Source organism: Myxocyprinus asiaticus, chromosome 20, assembly GCF_019703515.2.
Source record: "Myxocyprinus asiaticus isolate MX2 ecotype Aquarium Trade chromosome 20, UBuf_Myxa_2, whole genome shotgun sequence".
Taxonomy (NCBI): domain Eukaryota; kingdom Metazoa; phylum Chordata; class Actinopteri; order Cypriniformes; family Catostomidae; genus Myxocyprinus; species Myxocyprinus asiaticus.
The window spans coordinates 16,013,591-16,039,062 of NC_059363.1; the positions used below are offsets into that span (position 1 = coordinate 16,013,591).

The following is a 25,472-nucleotide window of genomic DNA, read 5'->3' on the forward strand; positions in this document are numbered from 1 at the left end:
TGTTTATTTTGTTAAATACACTAAGACACACTTTTTTATTTATTTATTTTTTTTTCTTCACTTTTTGTTATTTTTAATTTCTCCTATTAGTTTTTGGCACAGAGCAAAAATAAAAAATGAAGATGAACATCTTAGTGCTCATCACATTTTGTTTCTTATGTGGAGCATGCCAAAATGTTGCCATTAACACTGTATTCTTGACTCTCTCTTTCTTGCACACGCCTGGTCTTTTCCTCTTTTAGTTATGATGGTCATTATTTTTAAACTATAAATAGCTGTGACCCAATTATAGCTTTGTGACACCACTGTATCTCTGTCTGCTCCTTAACTGAATACCCTTTTAAACTATAGCCATTAGAACTGCCAATTTTATGAGTATTTCAGATTTTTTTACTGTACGGGAAAATTAAAAATTCTAGTCTGATCACGTAGAAACGGAACAACATCTACGACATTCGGTTATCCTTAAAGATGATCTCAGTGACACAACTGTCCAATCAGTCTTAGATATTCTTCCACATGCTCCATTTCCACACACACTCCAAAGTGTTTGAACGTTTGAGAAGCATTATTCTTTCTCTCTATCTATCTATCTATCTGTCTGGCTGTCTCACCCACACACATCCTAGAGCTCAGTTTAGGCCTAAAATGGTCTTGATCCAAGGAAGTTTCTGAGTCATCTTTCAATAATGCTGTAAAGACATCCTGGTAATCCTGATAAGTGTCTGTAGGAGGACAGTGAATTTCTAAATTTAGGGAATTATGAGCGTGTGAAGAATGGATTGGTGCGAGTTAATCTATTTGTGTGTCGAAAGGGTGTGTGGATGTTACATGTATTAATAGGATCCGATTTTTGACATGTGTAGGGAGGCCATAGTGCCTCCATTCATGGACAGAAGGCTCTCAAAGTCAGATTTAGAGCTGATAAGCAGTCAGGCATGCTGCACAGTGAAAGTCATTTGGATTATATAACTAAATGGAACAGTATAAGCCATTTTGATTCAGTGTTTCTAAGTGTAAGCGATACTCAATAAGCCTCACTTTGACAGAATAAATCAGTGATTCTCAACTGATGGATCACGACCAGCAGGAAAAAAAAAAAAATTGGTAAATGCAACTAACCATATAATTGTGTATTGTTAGGATAAAAAAATAAATAGAAGAAGACTGCCAATTGCCAACATGGACAGATTGCATGACTTGCCCTCATCCTTTAAAAAATAAAAATAAAAAAATAATAATTAAAAAAAAAATATATATTATTATTATTATTATTATTATTAATTTACATTTAATAATTAGCCTAATATGTTTTATTGGCAACACTTTACAATTAGTTTCTATTTATTAACTTCAGTTAATGCTGTTAAAAACAATGAACTATTATTTTTTTTTTTTTACAACATTTATTAGTGGTGGTTAATGCTAATTTTTCATTTTTTATTGTTAGATCATGTTCGTTCTTAAAGCAGTAACTATTACAACCTACAACTTGAAATTGATAAAATGTAGGGTATAATGGGGCTAAAGGCCCCCTTTAGGAAAATGTTTTTTTCGGGTTGCAAAGTGTATCGAGATTGAAATCAACATTGCACGTGTGTTGAATATGTTGAAATTAACATTAATCTAGATTAATGTGTGCTGTAAAACTAGGCTATTGTTCATGTAAGTTCATGTTAACTAACGTAGGTAACTGATGTTAACACATAAAACCTTAATGTAAAGTGTTACATTTTATTTTTTTATTTTTTTATTTTACTGTGATGGGTCACCATTTGTTGCCCAGTGTAAAACCAGGGTCTCAAAATCAGTTGAGATCCACTGAAATAAATAACATTTGCTAACAATTATCATCCATAAACAGATGTGTGAAACAATTCTGATGCCTGCACTCTGCATGACAGGCTTATGTTCTCAATAAACTTGAAATGACAAGTATTTTATTGACGTCTGACATTTTTACAAAGGACCCCCAACTCCTCTGAATTCATGAGTTTAAGATTCAGCAGTTTTTTGTTTTTAGGGTTCAGCCCCACATGTGTATTCCAATAAGAGCTCCATCCCTGACGTCATGTCTTCAGGAGATTGGCTGTATGGAGCTCGAGCTCAAACTCCTGCCCTTGCGCACACACACACACGCGCGCGCGCGATCAAACTTTTTAATAGTTTTCAAACTTCTGCTTGAGCTGAAATCTCACGCACACGAGCTCTCTCCCCTGCCGCTCCGCGAGGAACAAACGCCGCGTTCACTCCCGTTTTTCCCGATTTCCTTTTCGTGCTTTTGAAACTTTCTTTCAAGGATTTTTTTTCTCTCTTTTTCTTTTTAAGTTATTTTTTCTTCCTCAGTATCTTATGGCGAATATATGACAGCGCGCGAGGGTTTACACATTTTCCATACGCGCCAGAGTGCACTTCTATAGGCTTATTCTATAGGCTTATACCATTCTATTCTTTTTTATATAGTGTATATATAGCACAAGTGTTTCTTTCAAACTTCTCTGAACACTTTCACTTCTAATGGATATGGCTGTGCTCACATGGGACATCATTCTCGCTCTATGTTTATTGATTTCTCCGGCTTTGCTTTCGGCGGATCAGAGCGGCTTCAGGAAATTGTATGTGCTGCAGCCTGGACCGAGCGGTACTGATCGGGTTCACGTGAGCTCCATTTCATCGCTCTCGGGAGCGTCAGGGCAGCCGCACTCATACAGTGTGGAGCTCAAAGCCAGCTTCGGTGGCAGCCAGGTCCGAACCCGGAGGATGGGCCACCAGCCGAACACGAACCCAAACCCGAGCATTCCTATCCGCCAGGACGCGCAACTCGCCCGGCACACAACCAGCCATCAAATGAAAGTGTCCGGGTAAGACACGTGTAACAATTTATATGACAGTGTTTCACCTACTACATTATACAAGCAATAATACTAACAAAGTGCATTAACAAGCATCTTCACACACACAAACACACAAAATGTTTTCATGTTACAGTGTAATTTAAATGTTAAGTAGATGTTGTGCAAATTTATTGCAGTTATACTTAAGTGATCATAGTGTTACACGAACTATAAAGTGTGAACAAAGTTAAACTGCAAGTGGCATCTTCATCAAGTTTCACGTTTCTGCCTTTGAATGTGCAGTTAACAGCCAGTTATTAAGCAGTGGTGAATTTGATAAGACAAATAGTCTTCACAACATACAAATGATGTTCTAAACCCTCTTCTAACTCAAGAGCACAGTAACATCTGTTATTTCAGGAAGGGTACGTTTCCATCCAGTTCAAATCTAGGCTACTAATTCTGGTAGCAATGAACCCGGTGCCCCTTAAAAAGTTTCAGCAGGCCATTCACAAAGATTTTTCCACATTTCCTACAATCACAAAGAGTATCAAGTGGATCCCAGTCCATGTTTCTTAACATTTTCTATTCTTTGGATCAGTTCCTCTCATTTTGCGGTGAAGTACAGTATGAAAAAGCACAGTGGGAATTAGGGATGATTATATTGGAGCCTTGACCAGCATTGGCCCCGGGCCCTCCTGTGAGAGCAGACTTACTTCAGAAACCACTGGGTGGGTGGGTGGCCGGGCAAGAAGATTGACCGGGGGGGTTACAGTAAGTTTAGTAGGTCCATTCGGTTTCTGTTTGAGTGTGACGCTTGATGTCATTGCAGAGTGAACGTCTGTGGGGGGCAGTGCTGTGTTGGTTGGAGCAAGACCCCAGGATCTCAACGCTGCACTAAACGTGAGTTATAACGACTCTTCTGTACCATGCATGTGCATGGAATCTCTCCGGTCTTTTTGCTGCACAGTTCTCTAGATTCTTATAACACTGCATTGAACCTGCCCTCAAAATCTTGCTAACGGTTTCATTGCTTTGGCTGTTTTGCTGAAGACTGGTTCACATCCAGTATTTCAAGCATCTTGATAAAAGTTTTTTTAAGCCAACATGAAAGCATTTGCAAACCTTTTTAATTCCATAATTCAACATATTTTCGTGTGAACAGGATATTAAATGAGATTTTATGTGATTTTATCCATTGGGAATTGATTGTAAGGTACAATACTGTGTACTTAACATCTTTAATGAGGGAATGAACTACAATCCCATGTAGCATTGCGAATGACAAAATAAAAATGAAAGAAATATTTAAGACCACATCCTCATTAATCCGAATAAATTTGAAAATGGCATTTTCAGTTCAAAACGATCTCCCTCCACACTGACGTTTTCAGAAGTCTTCCAAAAGTTGGTCATCCACTCTGAAATGTCTGAAAATGCTTAAATCCCCTTATTGTGCATGCAAAAAAAAAAACAAAAAACAAACAACAACAAAACGTTATTACAAATTAACATTTATCTTTAACAACGCAATCAATGTGGATAGCAGGCACAACAACGGCGCTACAACGTTGGCCACCATCTTGATTCTTTTGGGTTGAATAGATCACATGATTGTGTCACATGACAACAAATACCTAATAGAGCGAAATGGTCTGGTTCCGGAAGTAAAAATCCCATTCATTTTTCCAATAGACGAATTGATTTTTAACGATAACTTATAAACCTTAAGAGGCAGACCTACCATGAGCTACGAGCTTGTTGGTATATGCTTCCTTTTAAGCCATCTGTCTGTGTTATTTCAACTTCATTGTTTAAAAATCGTGTTTGATAGCAGAAATCATGGTAAACAATTACATTACCCATGGTCCAGCAGAGAAAGCTTCACCAATCAGAGAATCACAGCCAACGAAGCCCGCAAAATGTGCCTCAGAATGACCACCCACTCCTATGATGTACTGTGAATGATGTAAGTCGAGTCGGTGTCTCTTCATTTTTTTAACTACTTATCAATTTGTACATATCAGTTCTGAAATACATTTCACGATGCAACTTGGACACATCATCAGTGATGTAACCTGGGGTCGACAGGTGTTTCAGGTCTTTAATCATCAGACACCCTTGCCCAGGCAAACCAGCCAGGGGTGATCAAGCCCCAGCTTGTGTCCAAGTAGCTTTCATCATCCACAGATCACCTTGCTTGATCCATAGCCATCTTGATGCCCTCTCTGCTGCATCCATGATGTTCGTGATGGACTTTCTCCTGTGCAGCCCTGTGATGCCAAGGAGCTTGAGTGCTCTGAACAGAGACTAAAACCTCTGCAACCTACTTCAACAGGCTCGCACCTAGCCCTCCAACTGCGACTGCATCATTCGCCTACCAGACCCTCATACTTGTCCCTCTTCCTCTCATACGCCTCTTCAATACGGTCTTCCCAGGAGACAGTCAGCTCCAGCGGGACCACCTGCCGTGTTGTTTCAGACATCAGGACCATGTCTTGCCTGGGGGTGGTCACTGCGATGGTATCTGGAAATCTGAGCTGTCTTCCTAGGTTGACCAGAAGGGGTTTCTCTCCCTTGTTGACAAAGGTGATGCTCTTCTTCGCCAGGGGGTTCTGCTTACTACTTGAAATACCTAAGCAGATGGCATCAGCTAATGCCCTTAGGACCTGGTCAGCAATAGCGCCCCTTTGGGCAGCAGCTCAATATGTGCTCCAGGGATCCCTTTTTGTGGCACAGTGGGCATGCTGGTGTTTCTGCCAAGCCCCAGCAGAAGAGGTGTGACGGGCTGGGCAGGACATCAGAATATATTAAAATATATAGTTTCTATACTAACAATCAACAACCTAAAATTAATAGTTTTTTATAGTCCCATCTTTTTTTATTCAATGACATCATTTGCAATGCTTCATGGGATTGTAGTTCATACCCTCATGAAAGACGGCAAGTACACAGCCTTGTACCTTTGTCTTTTTGTCCGATTTTCAAATAGTTTTGAGCCTCAAAACAAATTTTGTGATGTTGTGGTTTATCTAGGAGGTAGTTGGTTTTGTTCATGGCTTACAACTCTTTTATAAAGGATTTTATGAAAAGTCTATGGAACAAATGAATGGGGAACATATATTAGGAACCCAGATGGCTGAATAAGTGGATGGGCACTGTTTCTCTCAGTTGTTTACAGATTCTTGTGATGATGCCCGTGGATGTAATTTAAAGTTTTTCAGTGTTGAGGCATCTAGGATAAGCACACTCAAGCACCAACTTGAAAAAAAAACCCTATACAAATGCAAATCTATTGCAAAACCAATTCAGCATTTAACATTCCTCCTCTGTTATAAAGAACACAGTGCTTCTGTATTTTACCCATTTCACACGTCAGTTCTCACATGAACTTTCCAATGCACTTACGTCACACAAGAGGCAGCATGTATACGACCCTCATATACATGCACCACAGCTGGGTGGAAGTGAAATTCTATACTTAAAGTTTCTTTCTCACACACACCTCGTGTTTTGATTCAGAAGACATTAATTAATCCACTGGAGTCGTATGGATACTTTTATGCAATTAGGGCTGGCCGATATGACGATATATATATCATGGCGACGATATAAAGTGTCAATTGACAGAGATTTTGCTATATCCTTTATATTGCGATATGTAATATCCATGTGCGCATCGTGACCGTATTTATCAGTAGGCACACTCGATGTGAAACTGAAACCAGGCTTGAACGGGGAATGAATTAGCCGGTTATTTGTGCGTGCTGGTTTAATGCCAGATTCACTAAAGGAATTATGCAGATCAGGCAACGGCACAAAAGCGCCCACAAACTCGTGGCTGATTCTTTGCCATTCTAATTTTGTGGGCCGGTTCTAAGCACTCTACAGTGGAGGATGCAGAAGTCCACCATAATCTGACTGGCACACTCTGCTGGGACAGCGTCACTGTGATCCAGACACCTTTTAACATGCCGAAGTGCGCTTGACTACACCGCACATCTGTACATCTCCATTATTTGATGAATTTTTGCTGATGTGATCAAAGGAAAAATTAAGAAAATGAAGGGGAGCTTGTTATTAAAACAGGTGCAACATCTGGTTCACAAAAACTGAAACTGATTAGAAAAATGTAATCTGCAAACTCTTGCGTGATGATAATCACTTGTGGTAATACAAACAATCTGTTTTACCACCTTAAAATGAAGCGTGCTAAAGAATATTATGAAAGCCAAAAGCTGCGCTCCGTCTTTTTTTTTTTTTGCAAGAAGTGTTTATAAATATATTTTATTTTCAGCAAGACATGTTATTTTCGTTGTGTATTTTTTATTAAAATATGTAATATTTTCATTGTTGCTTTGATTTGAAAAGATCTTCAGTTTCTTGAGGAAAGTTTACAATAAAACTGGTCAACAACACATCAGAGTGAAATTGTCCCAGCTCTTGTGAGTTTATTTTGTATGTTTTGTTATTTTCTATCTCTCATGTCTTGCAGGCGCGGCCAGCATGCATGATTGGCATTTCATGGTTGATTGTTCCTTGGGGAACGCTGATCATGCCACTGATTAGTGTGCCGAGCATCACCTGTTCTCCTCCAATTCACTCCCTTATTAAGCCCTTCGTGTTCTCAGTATCTTTACTAGATTGTTGTTTGGTGTGAAGTAACTAACCTCACTCTCTCTGCCTAGTTGGTCCTGTCTCGTATATCTGTATGTTGCCCGCGTGCCGAATGTGTTGTTGCCTTCCAGTTCGCTGTGTGTCAGCTGGGTTTCCACGGAGGATACCTCGTCTTTGCCCATGCTAGATTGCCCTACCCTGCTGGGCTTCATTCTGCACCTCACTAAGCTTCAACGGAGGATTCCACAAATCTATTCCTGACTTCCACAACACACACACTCATTCTACGAACACACTCTTCATGGATTGTCCCAGGTGCGACCACAGTGCGCATGCTTCTCTGTCATATCTCCCCGCTGCTGCAGCCGGTGACGAGATCCTTGACATCCACATTTATTTATTGTAAATAAATCCTTTTAACTGCTCCTCTGCATTTGGGTCTGTTTGTCTTGCTATCGCTCGTTACAGAACAATCTAGCCACGTATGGACCTAGCAGCGGAATCCACTCTTCGCTCCACCCTCTCTCAGCAGGGAGCCTTGCTGGGACTTCAGCAGGATCAAATCTCCACATCTAACCGAGCTCTGGAAATAATGGCTTCGCAGCTTGCCAAGCTCACCTCTGTCATGCAGCAGCTCCGCCTATCTCCCAATGCTGGCCCCTCTCAGGAAGCATCCTTACTAGCTCTGGCGGTTTCCCTGGTTTCTGGATGCTTTAAAGCCTGCATTCTCCCTCCAGCCTGTATTTAGGTGAGGCTGAATCCTCTAGCATATTCCTTTTGCAATGTTCCCTGTTCTTCATGTTACAGCCCTCTACTTTCGCATCGGATACGATGAAGGTGGCTTGTGTAATCACCCTCACCGCAAGGGCTGGTGAATTGGGCACTGCCATGTGGGACAGCAGACATCCCTGCTGCGCTTCCTATCGCACCTTTTCCATGGAGCTCCACTAAGTGTTTGATCGCTCAGCTCAAGGTCGGGAGACGGTTAGGGTCTTATCTGGACTGTCACAAGAAGATCGACTAGTCTCCAATTATGCAATTGAATTTTGCACCCTGGCTGCTTCTTGTGAGTGGAATGACAATGCCATGTGGATCAATTTCTGCATGGGCTTTCTGACAACATTCTGGATGAGATTTACTCTTTGGATTTGCCTCCGTGCTTCAATGCCTTGGTGGATCTGGCTATCTGAGTCTATCAATGCCTGACCCTATGCCGTCGCCACCGTTGACGCTGCTTTCCACCTACCCTGGTGGCTGATCCTCCTACTCGGTCTGCTTCTTCAGCCAACTCACCAGTATTACGGGCCGACACTGAGCCGATGCAAGTCGGAAAAACCCAAATGTCATGTAGGGAGAAACTGCTACGTCTCGTTAATGGACTATGTTTTCATTGTGCTCGTTCTGATCATCTCTCTGCTACTTGTCCAGTAAAGAGACACCGCTCGTCAGTAGGAAAGGGTTTACTTGCGAGCACATCACCATTGGACAAACCCCTGGGCTTCAGCCACTTCTCCCGGCCCAGATGCAGTATGGATCTACCTTTCACATGGTTTCTGCCTTGGTTGATTCCGGAGCTGAAGGGAACTTTATGAATTTCGACTTGGCTTCTAAATGGTGGCGTCCTATGGTCCAGTTGGATCATCACCGCCCACACCCTCAGTGGCACGTTGCTGTCCATCATCACTCAAACCACAAAGCCGGTCACCTTCGTCTCTGGTAATCATACAGAGCAGTTTTCATTCTATCTGATCCAATCTCCATCGGCACCGGTAGTGTTGGGGCATCTTTGGTTGGCAATGCACAACCCACACATAGATTGGTCAAACAACACTGTTCTTGCTTGGAGTCCTTATTGTTTGTTGCACTGTCTTAACTCTGCTGTTTCCCTTGTTCAGTCTTGTGTTTTGTTGCAGGACAAACCGGCGGACCTATCCGGAGTACCATTGACATACCATGACATGAGGGCAGTGTTCAGGTGGTTCCACGCCGTGACCCTTCCTCCTCATTGCCAATACAACTGTGCGATTGAACTGCTTCCTGGCACCTTGCCGCCTCAGGGATGGCTGTATTCGCTCGGGGATGGTTGTATTTGCTCTCGGCTCCTGAGAGCGAGGCCATGAACAGGTAGATCAATGATTCTCTGGCAGCTGGTCTCATCTGCCCTTCCTCATTGCCGGCAGGGGTGGGGTTCTTCTTCGTGGAGAAGAAGGATGGCTCACTTAGACCCTGTATAGATTATCGAGGGCTGAATGACATAACGGTGAAGAATCGCTATCCTTTGCCGTTGATGTCCTCAGCCTTCGAACTCTTGCAGGGAGCGTCTGTCTGTACGAAGTTGGATTTACGCAACGCTTATCACCTTCTCTGGATTAGGAAGGAGGATGAGTGGTAGACGGCTTTTAACACCCATAGGGAGCACTTTGAATATTTGTTTATGCCTTTCAGATTTCGTCAGCGCCCCCGCCGTCTTCCAGGGGTTCGTAAATGACGTGCTTAGGGACATGGTCGTTCGTTTTGTGTTTGTCTATCTTGATGATAGTCTGATCTTATCCCAGAATATCAAGGACCATGTTCAGCACATGAGGCAGGTGCTTCAGCGACTGCTAGAGAATCGGCTGTTCGTCAAGGCGGAGAAGTGCGCTTTTTATGCACAGTTGGTTCCGCTCCTGGGGTTCATCGTTTCATCCGAGGGAGTGCGAATGGACCCGGCTAAGGTTAGAGCCGCCTCTGATTGGCCAAACTAAGATTCTCGCAAGGCATTGCAGAGGTTTCTGGGATTCGCTAACTCCCTCTCCCTCACGATGGGAGGTCGAGACCTCCACCGCCCCACCGGATACCATTCTACCCGCCAATCGCGTGGTGGGCATGGTATCCTGGGAGGTGGAGGCTAAAGTCTGTGCTGTGTTATGAAACACCATGCCCCCGCTACGTGCTCAGCAAGCCGGTTATTTGTTCCGCGATCTGTTCGGACGCACGTCCTACAGTGGGGTCACTCATCCAACATCGTTTGTCATCCAGGGTCAACTCGCTCCCAGACGCTCATTAGACAGCGATTCCATCACTAGCGCAGGACGTACGTCGATTTGTAGCCACTTGCCCATTTGTTTGACTAATGAGACGTTCTGTGAACACCAGCCGGGCTTCCAACCGCTGCCTGTGCCTTCGAGACTATGGTCACACATAGCCAAGGATTTCATAACTGGTCTCCATCCCATTGCAACACAGTCATTTTGACTGTAGTGGACCAGCTCTCGGCTCATTTCATTCCCCTCCCCAAATTACCTTCAGCGAGAGAGAAAGTGGTAGCAGTCATTAACCACGTCTTCTGCATTCATGGCCTCCTGGTCGATGTGGTTTCTGACAGAGACTCCCAATTTGTGTCATGTTTTTGGGCAGAATTCTGTCGACAGCTGGGGGGTATGGTGAGTTTGTCCTCTGGGTTTCATCCCCAGACAAATGGGCAAGCAGAATGGGCGAAGCAGGAGCTGGAAAAGGCCCTGCGCTGTGTGGTCTTCTTGGAGTGATCATTTAGTCTGGGTCGAGTATGCCCACAACTCCTTGCAGCCATCGTCTGCAGGGTTATCACCCTTCCAGTGCAGCCTTGGTTACCAGTCCCCTCTGTTCCCCACACAAGAACCCGATGTACATGTTCCGTCTGCCCACGCCTTTATCCAGAGGTGCCTACGCACCTGGAAAGGCGCCAGAGAAGCCCTCATACGGACTTGCACTCGCGTTAAGAGGTTGGCGGACCAGCACCAGTCTAAGGCCCCAGCTTTTGTGTGTGGGCAGAAGGTTTGGCTGTCCTCTAAGGACATCCCGCTCCGACTCCCCTCACATAAGCTGGGTCCCAAGTTTATCAGGCCGTTTCCCATCGCCAAGGTCATTAGTCCAGTGGCAGTCCATCTCAAACTACCTTCACACCTCAAACGTATTCACCCCGTTTTCTGTCTCCAACATCAAACCAGTTTTACGTTCTGAGTTACACCCTACCACACCCGTCCCACCTTCTCCGCATCTTGTTGAGGGCTCTCCGGCATACACAGTCAGGAGACTGATCGACATCAGGCGGAGGGGCAGAGGGTTCCAATACCTGGTTGACTGGGAGGGTTATGGACCTGAAGAGAGATGTTGGGTCCCGGCTTAGGACATCCTGGACCATGCCCTCATAGATCAGTTTCACCTCAGGCATGGTAATTCTGCCGGGGACGCCAGTCAAGACTCAGGTGAGTTTGCCGGTTTCTTTTGTATGTTTTGTTATTTTCTCTCCCTCATGTCTTGCAGGTGCAGCCGGCATGCATTGTCGGTGTTTCATGGATGATTGTTCCCGGGGGAACGCTGATCGTGCCACTGATCAGCGTGCCGAGCAACACCTGTTCTCCTCTAATTCACTTAAACCCTTCGTGTTCTCAGTATCTTTGCTAGATGATTGTTTGGTGTGAACTAACCTCTCTCTCTCTCTGCCTATTTGGGCCTGTCTCGTGTATCTGTTGGTTGCCCGCATGTCGGGTGTTTGGTTGCCTTCCAGTTCGCTGCGTGTCAGCTGGGTTTCCATGGAGGATACCTCGTCTTTGCCCGTGTGTCGGGAGCTAGATCGCCCTAACCTGCTAGGTGTCATTCCCTCACTAAGCTTCAGTGGAGGATTCCACAAATCTGTTCCTGACTTCCACAACGCACACACTCATTCTACGAGCACACTCCTCACGGATTGCACCGGGCGCAGCCACAGCGCGTGCGCTTCTCTGTCATCTCTTCCCGCTGCTGCAGCCGGTGCAGGGATCCTCGACATCCACAGTGACTGCTCACATTTATTGTAAATAAATCCTTTGAACCGTTCCGCATTTGGTCTGTTTGTCTCGTTATTGCTCATTACAGGAATGTGGCATAATGTGAAATTAAGTATTATGGTAAGGTTGATTTAAACTGAGTGTTTTGATTTTGATTTGTAACTTCTGTAAAGTTCTAAATAAAGAGAAAATTATATAGGAGGAAGTAGTTTTCATTTAAAAAGTATTTATTTCACTGACTAGATTTTCCAAAAATAGGCATTACAATGTGGTTAACCGATTTGTATTGGTTTTTATCTTGGTTACATCTCAGTCCAGTTAGTCCCTTGATATAAACAAGAGAGATTAAAATGACCAATAAAGCAAGTAGTTTAGAGCTCTAGATTTCTGAGACAGTCGGAAACCTCTTAATACTACATCAGGGTTTCTCATAATGTCAGGTGGTGCTATGGTTAAAATGTGACACATATACAGAGACATTTTATGGTGTCCTTCATAAAGAACCAAACAGACAGCTGCACTGCCTACCTGTGAACAGAGACAAAGCTGTTTCAGTCAGATCTGAACTGAAGGTTCTGGAGGGGTGAGGAGTGGGTGGGGATGGAAGGGGGACGTGTATTGTTGTAACCTTCCCCAGAGGAAGAAAAAGACAGAAAGGACACCGGAAGTGTACAGAAGTTGCACTATAATTAGAGAAGGGTTGTAAAGAGAAAAGTAAAGAAAGAAAAAGGCAAAAAAACAAAAAAAACACAAGCTGAGAGAAATTTTGGTGGTAGAGACAGAGAGAAGAAGGCTTAAGAGATTATGATAACCTTCCTCCTGGCCTGATGTAAGAGCTGATCTGTTTCTCCAGAGCCTGTGTTTCTTCCAGAATGTTATATAAGAATCCAGCCTCTCTCTCTATGTGTGTGTGTGTGTGCGCGCGTGCACGTGCGTGCGTGCGTAAGTGGAAGCCACCGGGAAAATCTGAAGTTGCACCTCCACACACTGTCTGAGTCTTACCTCCACCAGACATTCCTTTTGCCCACCTTTGACATATCCTAGACAATCAATATTGTGTCTGTATCCCATGTCTACAGTGACATCCCTTCTTCCTTCCCCTAGTTTTCCAGGAATTATAAATTAACTTTTTGTGTGTGTAGGGTCTTTGGCGCCTCCGAAGATTGTGTCTTGAAAATCTGCTGTATTTTCACTAAGTATTTTGTCTTGGAGCTCTTCTGCGTCCAACATCAGGTCTACATTTTTGCTGGTGTACAATGACTCTGCAGACGATTAGATCTAAGTGATCTGTTTCATAGAGTGAAGTCTGTCTTAATTCTGTATCTCTATATTTACATTTACATTTATGCATTTGGCAGACGCTTTTATCCAAAGCGACTTACAGTGTAAGTCAGTTTTCAAGGTTTTGCAGTGTGTGCAAATGGGGTATATAGCCTTCAGTTTGTGCATCTCAGATGCTTGTTAACTTCCAACTCCTCATCTTAACTAATGATGCTGGTGTATTCTGGGTTAAAAAAAACTTGAGCTTTAAGATCAATGGCATGCTATTTATTACCACAAAATATTATTTTAACACATCCCAAAGTTATAAAAACTAAGGAATTCATGTCCAGTAATGCCTATAACCGAAGTCTATGGGGTACAGCACAATGAATAAACTCTTAAAATGGCAAGTTCTAGCTTTCATGACTATGTAAAGGCTATAAAAACAGTAACTTGATATCCATGCAAGGATACCAAGAAGAGATCGACATAAGAAGTAATGGGAATTGTAGGGAACAATTCTGATTCCCCTAAACGATTCCGATTCCATAATGGTTCAATTAACGATTCTTACTTTTGAGGAATAAATATTTGGAAGTAAGAAATAAAATTTGTATTGCAATTACTGCCCTCAGCAGTCTTTTGCCAAATTAGATCATTTCAGATTTCAAAAGAAAGATAAAGATAAATTTAATCAGCCTGATCTCATGAAAATCACATGACTGTGGTAGCATTTTTTGCTAAATGAAATTACACGATTCACTTCACGCATTGCTGCAGTTTCGAGGTTAAATGTCTACCAAGGGGTGCTAAAAGCAAGTTAAATGTTCTCCCACAAAGATTATTATTATATTTTTTTTTTTTTTTTTTTTTTAAGGTTCATACTCTATAGAGTTTTAAATGAACAAAACCTACCTCCCTAACATAAACCTTTAACCTAAACCTAACCAAAAGTGTCATAAAAAGCAAATGTGAGATGATAGAGCATAAATATTAAAAACATCATTTGTTTTTCTAGTTTTAAAAACTAAAACCAATGTCCCTACACCTAAACCTAACCGATAGTGTCATAAAAGCAAATGTATGATGAAAATGCAAAAGCTGAAGCAACCACGTCATTCCGTGGTGCTTCTATGAAACTTTTGGCTGACGAGGCAACTCGCATGCTTTGCTGGACTCATTCACTGGTCTTCCGCATTCAAACAGACTGATCTCACAGTGAAATCAGAAACAGAAGGTTGACTTTTCTTTACCTAAAATCAGTCTGTGCTTACCGAAATGTGAAACACTGCCCCCAGTGGCCAAAGCGGTAAGCGTTGCATGCATGGCCACATATGAGCTCCATTTTCTGGGTGTAATGTCCACAGAGGAGTGCCAAAAGCTAGTTGTTTCAGGGTCTCCTACACTGCTGATGCAACATGCTGAACAGGTGAAGGCAAATGCACAGGACCCGATGCAAAAATGTTTGATAGGCGAAGCCACTTGTCAGTGAGTCCGCATAATGTAACTGATCCTGTAGGGTACCGGAACTATCGAAAAACAACACGCTGACTTTCCACGTTGGTTCAAAGTCTAGCGTTTTATCAGTTGTGCCACTGTGCAACTTAATCATGCTTGAATAACCTTGTAAATGTAGTTGGTTATGAAATTATTAATTGTGTGGTTGTTTCAAGGAGCACAATATGACGATACTTGAACAAAGATGAGCTGCATGGTCAAGTTGCCAGAAAGAAGCCAATGCCACAAAAAAGCCTGGTTATAATATGCCCGAAAACACCTTGACATGCCTCACAGCTTCTGGCACACTGTAATTTGGAGTGACGAGACCAAAATAGAGCTTTATGGTCACAACCATAAGCGCTATGTTTGGAGAGGGGTCAACAAGTATTGTGCTCCTTGAAACAACCACACCATCTTTTTCCAGAGCAGCCTGTATTTCTCCTGGGGTTACCTGTGGGTTTTTCATGTATCCCGAACAATTCTTCTGGCAGTTGTGGCTGAAATCTTTCTTGGTCTACCTGACCTTGGCTTGGTATCAAGAGATCCCTGAATTTTCCACTTCTTAATAAGTGATTGAACAGTACTGACTGGCATTTTCAAGGCTTTGGATATCTTTTTATATCCTTTTCCATCTTTATAAAGTTCCATTACCTTGTTACGCAGGTCTTTTGACAGTTCTTTTCTGCTCCCCATGGCTCAGTATCTAGCCTGCTCAGTGCGTCCACATGAGAGCTAACAAACTCATTGACTATTTATACACAGACACTAATTGCAATTTAAAAAGCCACAGGTGTGGGGAAAAAGGAGCCAAACAACTATGTGATAATAAATGGCTTCATATGATCACTATCCTTAAATAAAAAACAAAAATTTTTTTTTGCATGATCAGTCATATTTTCAAAATCAATGCCAAAATGTCACAATTTCTGCCAGGGTATGCAAACTTTTGAGCACAGCTGTATACTGTGTGTGTATATACACTGCTGTTCAAAAGTTTGGGGTCACTTGACTGAAATGTTTCTCATGATCTTAAAAACCTTTTGATTTGAAGGTGTATGCTTAAATGTTTGAAATTAGTTTTGTAGACAAAAATATAATTGTGCCAACATATTAATTTATTTCATTACAAAACTAAAATTGTATTAAAAAAAAAAAAAAAACGTTTCTGAAATGGATGACATGGACCGAATAATAAAGAAAAGCAGCCAATAAGTGCCCAACATAGATGGGAACTCCTTCAATACTGTTTAAAAAGCATCCCAGGGTGATACCTCAAGAAGCTGGTTGATAAAATGTCAAGAGTACATGTCTTCAAAGTCTATGCAAAGGGTGACTACTTTGAAGATGCTAAAGTATAACATAGTTTTGATATATTTTGGATTTTTTTTAGTCACAACACAATTCCTATAGTTCCATTTCTGTTCTTCCATAGTTTTGATGACTATACTATTATCCTTAAATGTGAAAAATAATAATAATAAAGAATGAGTAAGTGACCCTAAACTTTTGACCGGTAGTGTATATATACACTATATGGCCAAAAGTTTGTGGACACCATATGTGCTTGATGAACATTTGATTTCAAAACCTTAGGCATCAATTTCCCCCTTTGCTATAATAACAGCTTCCACTCTTTTGGGAAGGCTTTCCACTATACTGTTTGTAGTAACATGGCTGCAGGGATTTGCTCTCATTCAGACACAAGGCTATCAGTGAGGTCAGGAACTGATGTTGGTCAATGGGGTCTGACTTACAGTTGCTGTTCCAGTTCACCCCAAAAGTGATCAGTGGGGTTCAGGTCTGGGCTTTGTGCAGGCCAGTCAATTTCTTCCACGCCAGACACAGTAAACCATTTCTTTACGGACCTCACTTTGTTCACAGGTTCATTGTCATGCTGGAACAGAAAAGGGCTATCCCCAAACAGTTGCCACAAATTTGGAAGCACACAAAGCCCAAGCCATTACATAAAGAAACATTACGATTTTTCTTTACTGGATTTAATGGAGTAACCAAATTTGTTAATTAGAAGGGGGTGTCCACAAACTTTTGGCCATATAGTGTATATTAGGGCTGTCAAACAATTAAAATATTTAACCGCGATTAATCACATAATTTTTTTGTAGTTAATCATGATTAATTGCAATATCTTTATAAACATGAGTGGACAAAATATGCTTCATCCAGATGAATTTTTCAGTCATCCACACAAAACCTACCCCACCAACAGGGTTGAACAACTGAAAAAGAACACAGCACAACTCAATTCAAATTATGTACAAAATATGGTATTTGTAAGTGTATTGTGACAGGATTTATTTGCTTCTTTCTATGGAGTTTTGACAGACATGCAAAAAAGTCTGCACTGTCATTTACAATTCTGTGCAATATACATCAAAAACTCCTTTTAGACCCCAGTCACAATTGTAACCGGTGGGATTGAATGGGTTAATGACAGTGTAGATTACCTGCAGGGTTCCAGCAATGTCTTCAACTTCTGCATTGGATAGTGCAATGTCAAACAGAGACGCTGTGACAGAACCTTGGAGACAGCAGCAGAGTTTCCATTAGCCGGTAATCAGTACCGTCGCTCCCTATATGCATATTGAGCAGTCTGCTTAGGGCACCAACTCCCTAAGGGGCACCAGAAACTCCACCGTCTGCCCTTACTCGCACGTTACATGTTATTCAAGGACCTGGTAGCAGTCGTGGAACACAGAAGATCGCCTCACGCTCGCACTTTCACTACGCGCTTGCATCGCGCCTCGAAACTTTTGCCTCATGCTCGCACCGTGCCTCGCAGTGCAATGCTGGTGTTTAAATGGCAGCTGTCTTGCTGCTGCAATGATGTTACAGTGTTAGGAGCTCTATCCATGCTTTGCGGGCATGTTCTACTGCTATGCTACATTGATAAAATGCTTTTGCATTTGCAAAAATTGACTCACTTCTCATGAACTACGGTTTATTCAAAGGGTCATATTACGCATTAATGGCATGAAAAAAAAACAGTGGCTTTAAAAGAATTTTGCATTAATAACACATTAACTTCGACATACACTACCGGTCAAATGTTTTGAAACACTTGACTGAAATGTTTCTCATGATCTTAAAAATCTTTTGATCTGAAGGCGTATGCTTAAATGTTTGAACTTAGTTTTGTAGACAAAAATATAATTGTGCCACCATATTAATTTATTTCATTACAAAACTAAAATTTAAAAATAAATAAAAAAAAGTTTTTGAAATGGATGACTTGGACCAAATAATTAAGAAAAGCAGCCACTAAGTGCCCAACATAGATGGGAACTCCTTCAATACTGTTAAAAATCATCCCAGGGTGATACCTCAAGAAGTTGGTTGAGAAAATGTCAAGAGTACATGTCTGCAAATTCTAGGCAAAGGGTGACTACTTTGAAGATGCTAAAATATAACACAGTTTTGATTTTTTTTTTAGTCACAACATAATTCCCATAATTCCATTTATGTTATTCCATAGTTTTGATGACTTTGCTATTATTCTAAAATGTAAAAAAATTATAATAAAGAATGAGTAAGTGTTTCAAAACTTTTGACCGGTAGTGTGTGTGTGTGTGTGTGTGTGTGTGTGTGTGTGTGTGTGTGTGTGTGTGTGTGTGTGTGTGTGTGTGTGTGTGTATATATATATATATATATATATATATATATATATATATATATATATATATATATATATATATACATAAAAGAGAGAGAGAGAGCGAGAGAGAGAGAGCCCGTGTTTACAGAGAGAGCCCCTGTTTACATGGGCAGAGGAATCACTTGTGGCCCACTGGAGCAGCCCCAGAGCAGTGCATTCCTGCTTAAACCATCCCTTTTATTTTCAGTGGAGGCAACTCTGGTTGGTGCATTGGATGTCAGCCACCCAGTGAGAGGCCTAAGAGCCCTTAAATTTGAGCTGAAATGTAACAGAACGTTTTTAATGGAGGAGCTTGCAGGAAAAAGTGAGCATGGACAAGGCAAAGCCTCTTTAACATTTCAGAAATCATCTCTGAGCGTTTTTTTCTGAATTAGGGAATCTGTTTTTTTTTTGTGTGGTTTTTTTATATTGTTAGAGCACTGTATCAATAAACCAGTTGTTTTTATGTTTTGCCAACTTTGGTGTGCTTTCGTGAATGGTTATCCTTAGAAACTTAGAGAATCCAGTATTTCTGCCAGATCGCTGGCATCAACCCATAAACACCCCATTAAATAATGGGTTCAACCACTGTCTACACACGCTTTCAAGCAAATTAAGAATGAAATATCACCTTTATTGTTCATCTGACAGCAGCATTAGATGTTCTAATTTATGTTGACCAGGATCATGGGCAGCTAAGATTAATCACAGGTCAAACATTTTTCATTGCTCATATATTTCTTGATATTGGGAAAAATTTGAAACTCCAGTTTGTCGTCAGTACCTCCCCCTGTTCCTATATATCTTTTCTTCTTTTGTGTTTTAGGATCACTATGTCTCGGTTCTCCACCTCTCCTGTCTTGGACAATAGACCGGATCGTAAATTTTCCTTCTGAATGTTTAATGGGCTTTGATTTTTCAGGTTTTAACGTTCACCTCACATCTGAAAGTGCTAACAAAGGGAATCATCCGAATAGAAATGGCTTTTGTTTTTCTGGCTGGTCCCTCCAAGGTAGGTGAAGTGTATTACCTGGAGCTGTCAGTCATCCATGTAGCTTTAAGTATCCCACCCAGTTCCTTGTCTTAATATTGCACAGTGCAGTAGGATGCTGGAATATCGACCTTCCTATTTTACCAGCAGGATATTGCACTCCATTTCTTTATCGTAACAGAACAGGAAGAGTGCTCATCTTTGTTAATTTTTGGGCTGCGATGTCCTATAAAAAAAAAATGACAAGGTAGACCTGGAGATCAGTACTAAACTGAGATCAGTATAGCACTCCACACTTACAAGACCCTCTATATCAGTGACAAATATTAACTTTTTTCAATATTTGCACCTGGAATTAATTTTCAATTTTTTTTTTTTTTTTTTTTTTTTACATTTTTGAGGCCCAATTTTTGTAAACATAAAAACTGTTTTCAGTGTGTAATCTATTTATATCAAATACTTCAGTTTGCAGTATTTGACAAATGGATGAGTCTGCAGAAGCATTAAACCCAGACTAAACCCATAACTGGATAGGCCTAGAATAGAATATTATGAAATATATGTAATATGCAATATTAAATGTTAAATAACAGATAAAAACAGAGACATCTGAGGCATTGTCAATATCTGGGACATTTCTGTTACTGTCAATGGCATTTTTATCCTGAGCCATGGCCATAATTTCTGACCCTGCTCTCGTTTCTCACTTCTTAAATATGGATAAACAGCCTTTATTTAGAGGACTAAAGTTTTACAAATATGGCTTAACATATTTAACAGAATTATGAGAAACAGAATTAAGTGTGATTGTGAATAACTATCTTTAAAAACTGTATTAATGGAGGTCTTGAAGTGGGTTAGATTTGGTTTCCAGAATGACTGCCTTGTTATTCTCTCTTCCCTGAGGATATTGTGTTTTTTGTACTTGCTGTCAACATGTGATATGCATTCAGATGCTTCTCAGACTTTCCTTGAGCCCTTTTATTGGACTGAGATCATCAGGAAACACTCCGAGCATTTTTTTCCCTCTCAGACTGACATGGTTTGGGGGAGTTGGTGATTTAATTTGTCTGCACAATGAAAGACTGTGGCGACGAAGAGCTGGTTGATGGTGAAAACTAAAAGTTAAAGGTGAAGTATGCAATTTCTGCGCCACAAGTGACACTAAACAGAATTATACAAATAATGAATCTTTTCAAACAGGTTTCCAGAGCAATCTCCTCATCTGCCATTTGTCCACAAACAGATAGCCCCGCCCAAAACTCACACCATTGGTTGAGCCAAAGATGCTGTGTCACGGTGCTTAAACAAACAGAGCAATGTTTTGATAGCACCACAGAGCCACAGTGTGTTTACACTTTGAGAAATCAAATGGCTTATACTGCGTTCCATTCAAAGTTGGATGTGTGATATTCCCATGTAATATCTCAGATCTCGACCATAAAGGCATTCCATTACCAGACGCTTGGAAGATTAAGATTAAAATCGGGCTCTGGAAGTAAAAATCCCATTAGTTTTTTTCCATGGACAAACTGACCTTTACTGATAACTTATCGATAGCTCTGAGTTTGTTAACTGATAGTATATGCTTTTGTTAAAGCCATCCGTCCATGTTATTTCAACTTTTTTTTCCCCTCCCCTTTTCTCCCCAATTTGGAATGCCAAATTCCCAATGTGCTCACGGTGGCGTAGTGACTCGCCTCAGTCCGGGTGGCGGAGGACCATCAATCTGCGCATTTTATCACATGGCTTGTTGAGCACATTACCGCGGAGACATAGTGTGTGTGGAGGCTTCACGCTATTCTCCGCGGCATCCATGCACAACTCACCACGCGCCCCACTGAGAACCACATTATAGCGACCACGAGGAGGTTACCCCATGTGACTCTACCCTCCCTAGCAACCGGGCCAATTTGGTTGCTTAGGAGACCTGGCTGGAGTCACTCAGCACACCCTGGATTCGAACTTGTGACTCCAGGGGTGGTAGTCAGTGTCTTTACTCGCTGAGCTACCCAGGCCCCCTCAACTTCATATTGTAAAACTACACTACCTGTGGTCCAGCAGAAAAAGATCAAGCAATCAGTGAACTGCGGTCAAGAAACAAGCCTGGAAGCGACAACCCACTCCCATGACATACTGTGAATGATCTACCTTCAACCTCAAATTACTTATATATTTGTAGATTTTGGAATATTTTGAAATAAACGTAAACTATATTGTTTCTTTAGTTATAATCAAGAAACTAAAATCAGTAGTTTATAAATACAGTATTTCTATCGTTTCACATTCAATTATGTAATTTACAATGCTTCATTGTAGTTCGTGCCCTCGTGAAAGACGTTAAGTACACAGGGTTGTACCTTTGTCTTTTCATCTGATTTTCGTCTGAGTTTGGATACACCTCGGAGCTTGTTGGTTTGGTTGATGGCTTTAAACTCTTTTATGAAGGATTTTATGAAAATTCTATGGAATAAATTAATGGGGAAAATACTTCTGGAACCCAGACGGCTGAAAAAGTGGGCGGATACTGTTGCGCTCTATTAAACAATGTTGCAACGATAGCATTTGTGCTACAGGTGTATGATTATCAAAAGACAGTATAATTTACAATGTTTTAGACACCTGTCTCTTCAAGCGTTTGTTAAACAAACTTTAATATCATGTAATGTAGGAACTTTGACTCATTGATTGATATTATTTTATAAAAGTGAATGTTTGTCACTAACTTTGTACATCTCCCTGGCTGCCGACATGTTTGTGTGACATCATGCACCTGCATCTTGGCAAAATCGTAGTTGAAAATTTCCGCACGAGTTTCCAAGTTGGAATTCCGACTTCAAGTAGCATTCCATTGCACTTTTTCTAGTAGGAATTTGGAATTCTGACTTTCCCAAAATGGAAATTGCAGCATTACTTATAGTTGTCTCTGCACATTAAACTGGGATACTAGAAAGTTCTTAAACTGAAAAAAAAATTACACACTTTACCTTTAAAGTTTTGCTACGACCACAGTCAGATTACTTTTTAAAATTATTTTTAGCTTGATGAGACCTTCAGTTTAATGCTGGTACACTACTTAACATCTATTTTATTACTTGTTTTACAACATTTAAAATGCAACGTTTGCTCATGTCTTTTTTTTTAGCCTGGATTTGTCATATAGCTCTTGTGAAGTGTTTGAATGTTTTTCCTGAACGTGTGTGCACAGCTCTCTGCTAAGCTTCATCCCAGAAAGACTGCTTATTCTTATTTCTTCCCCCAACTGAACACGACCCAAAACGTTCGTGTCCCTCGCCAGATAAAACACAACATGAAAATATATTTCACCTGGGCTCCACGGCGTGGCAGAGAGATGTTTTTCCTGGTCGTGCATGCTGAAAAAGTGGCCTAGATCTACACGAACAGTGACAAGGTTGAGGAACCTGCTGTGACGGGATTTTTTGATCTGGATTCAAGAAAAGAGCTGAATACTCTTGGTTTAGTGCAGTACGTTCTTACACCGATGAGGTGTGCAGAAACAGAGAAAAAAAGAACATTTGTCATTTACTGAAGCAGAGGCATTTGTCTGAAGCAATTTACAGTACACTTATTACCGGGACAAGGAATAGTTCACCCAAATGTTGTTCCAACCGATATGACTTTCTTTCAAATGTGGAACATAAAAGGAGATGTTTTAATAAATATCTTGGAGAGAAGCTTGTTTACAGTGGCTTGCATGTTCATGTGAGAACTTGATGTTTAGCTCTGAAAACAATGCAAGTTCTCATGTGAACATGTGCCACTGTAAACAAGCTTTTCTCATGCACTCATGAATGTGTGACGGATGTCAAGATTTCCCTTTTTGATTTGTAACTAGTAGCACCTAATAAACAAGCAAAAAAAATAAATAAAAAAAATAAATAATAATAATAATAATTCTAGAGCAAAAAGTTTTCCTAAAAATTTATGTCCATATATGTGGAAAGTGGGACTAAGTTGTGAATTTTTAAGTTATACCAAGCTATAGAAAGTCAGGTTTTTTTTTTTTTTCATTAAATAGTTTATTATGTGTCCAGGAGTGTTGGTTATTCATGTTTTAGAGACGTTATGGACTTTACAGCTGATTTTCTATAAAGCTGAATTAATAATTCTTATTAAAAGTAATGGCCAGCATCATCAAATCACTGCCAACCATGTTAAATTAAAATCATACATTATAAATTCTAAGTCTATGTACTGATTATCATTGTCCCATGTCTGCCAAACATGTTGAGTGGCCCAAACATCATCTGCAGCCTGAAACTGAACATTTGGTCAGATTTTAGGAGTGAATGCACTTAGCTGTATGGAAAGCTATAGGATGCACCCTTGATCCCTAGCTCCCTATTTAGTGAATGACTTAACCTCCAGTGTGCTGTCTGTCTGCACTGGTCTCAGAACAGTTAGAAATGCACCTTATTTTCATCCTAACTCCATATAAAGCCTCTGAAATCAACATTTTTCAGCTTTTGCATGAACAAATTTATTCTCAATGTGAAAATGCACAGTAAATATATAGGAATGCATTTACTAATGTAAATAAATAGAACCGTATTGTACAGTGATGACAAAATAAAACAATTACAAAATTTAGATTAAAATGAAGCGAATTGACCCACAGATGTGTTAATGTTGAAAAATATTCAAAAGAACTAACATGTTTTTTCAACTTTTGAGGGAACACGGTCCTAATTTCCACATATGTGCACTTCATCTTTATCAGTGCGCTGGCCCGTGAAAAATGAAACTAGAGATGCTGCTCTATACAATCAAACAGGTTTCAATCCAAAAACTTAGAGGTTTCTTATCAGAGGCACTTGTTGGTGCTGTGCCAGAAGTAGCGCTTCCTGGAAATCAGCGTCACATTGTTGTGTCACGTGACGTGGTGCGCCAGAAGTTTAACCCTTAAATGACGGTGTAGAGTCTTGCGAATAGTATCCAGTCAATTTTAATTCATTTAAATTGTGTTGCGTATAGCGAAGCCAAAATACAACGTCCACACATGTGGACACGGGGTCGCACAAGGTTAAAGTAAGTTGCTATTAACTGCCATTGTATTGAAAAGACAGGCTTAGATATTCCTTAAAACATCTCCTTTGTATTCTGCATAAAAAAAGGTTTGGAATGACATGAGGGTGAGTGAATTATGAAAGAATTATAATTTTGGGGTGAACTGCTCCTTTAAGTGTCTTGCTCAAGGGAACAAAGGTGACAGCCCATGGATCACCGTTTGTGGGGTTTGAACCAGCCCAGATCTTTTACCACTTGGCTACATCACTTATGCACAAATATGTAAGCATAATTTATGAGGACGTTTTTTGGACCAGATCAAATTATCATCACCTTGTGTATAACTACTTCCTTATGCCACATATTACGTGTGTTGCAAAGGAACAAACGTTGTAACAATTTGGAAAGAATGTGGGGAAGTGATTTACAACTCTAATGCAGTCATCAAACCTGGAACTACTTCATAGCTGTATAGTTATATGAAGTTAATCAACAGCTTGGAAAATCTGTCTACCAGTCAGTCAGGAATTTCCATGGTGTAACTTAGGTTAATGAAAATTGCTCGTTATTCTGGTTCAATTAATGCATGTATTGATCTCTTCTCTCACCTCACACTCTTCAAGTCCTCAGTTAGCAGCTTAGCATGCTAAACCACATTACTTTTTTATCTCCAAGTTGTACATTTCAGCTTTAATAAGTTTTCAGAAGTTAGAGCTATGGGAGAAATCTTCAGTGTACAGATCCTCTTGAATGAGCTCTTAGATGTGTTACAAGTATAACCCTCAGCGGAGAAATGGCCCAGC

At 40.8% G+C, this 25,472-nt stretch overlaps 1 protein-coding gene across 5 annotated transcripts in view; it reads left to right on the plus strand.

Moving 5' to 3' along the window:
• Nucleotides 1-2,172: 2,172 nt before the first annotated feature.
• Nucleotides 2,173-25,472, plus strand: part of LOC127411150 (latent-transforming growth factor beta-binding protein 1-like) — a 161,288-nt gene continuing 137,988 nt past the window's right edge. For 3 of the 5 annotated variants that reach the window (XR_007892224.1, XM_051646504.1, XM_051646505.1), the window contains exons 1-2: nt 2,173-2,861; nt 3,667-3,737. Coding sequence is in view for 4 of the 5 variants with exons in the window: in XM_051646504.1 (XP_051502464.1) it covers nt 2,518-2,861; nt 3,667-3,737 (415 nt within the window). In the remaining variant the exon portion in view is untranslated. The remainder of the gene's footprint in view (nt 2,862-3,666; nt 3,738-25,472) is intronic. The other 2 variants (XM_051646506.1, XM_051646507.1) reach the window with 1 other exon arrangement.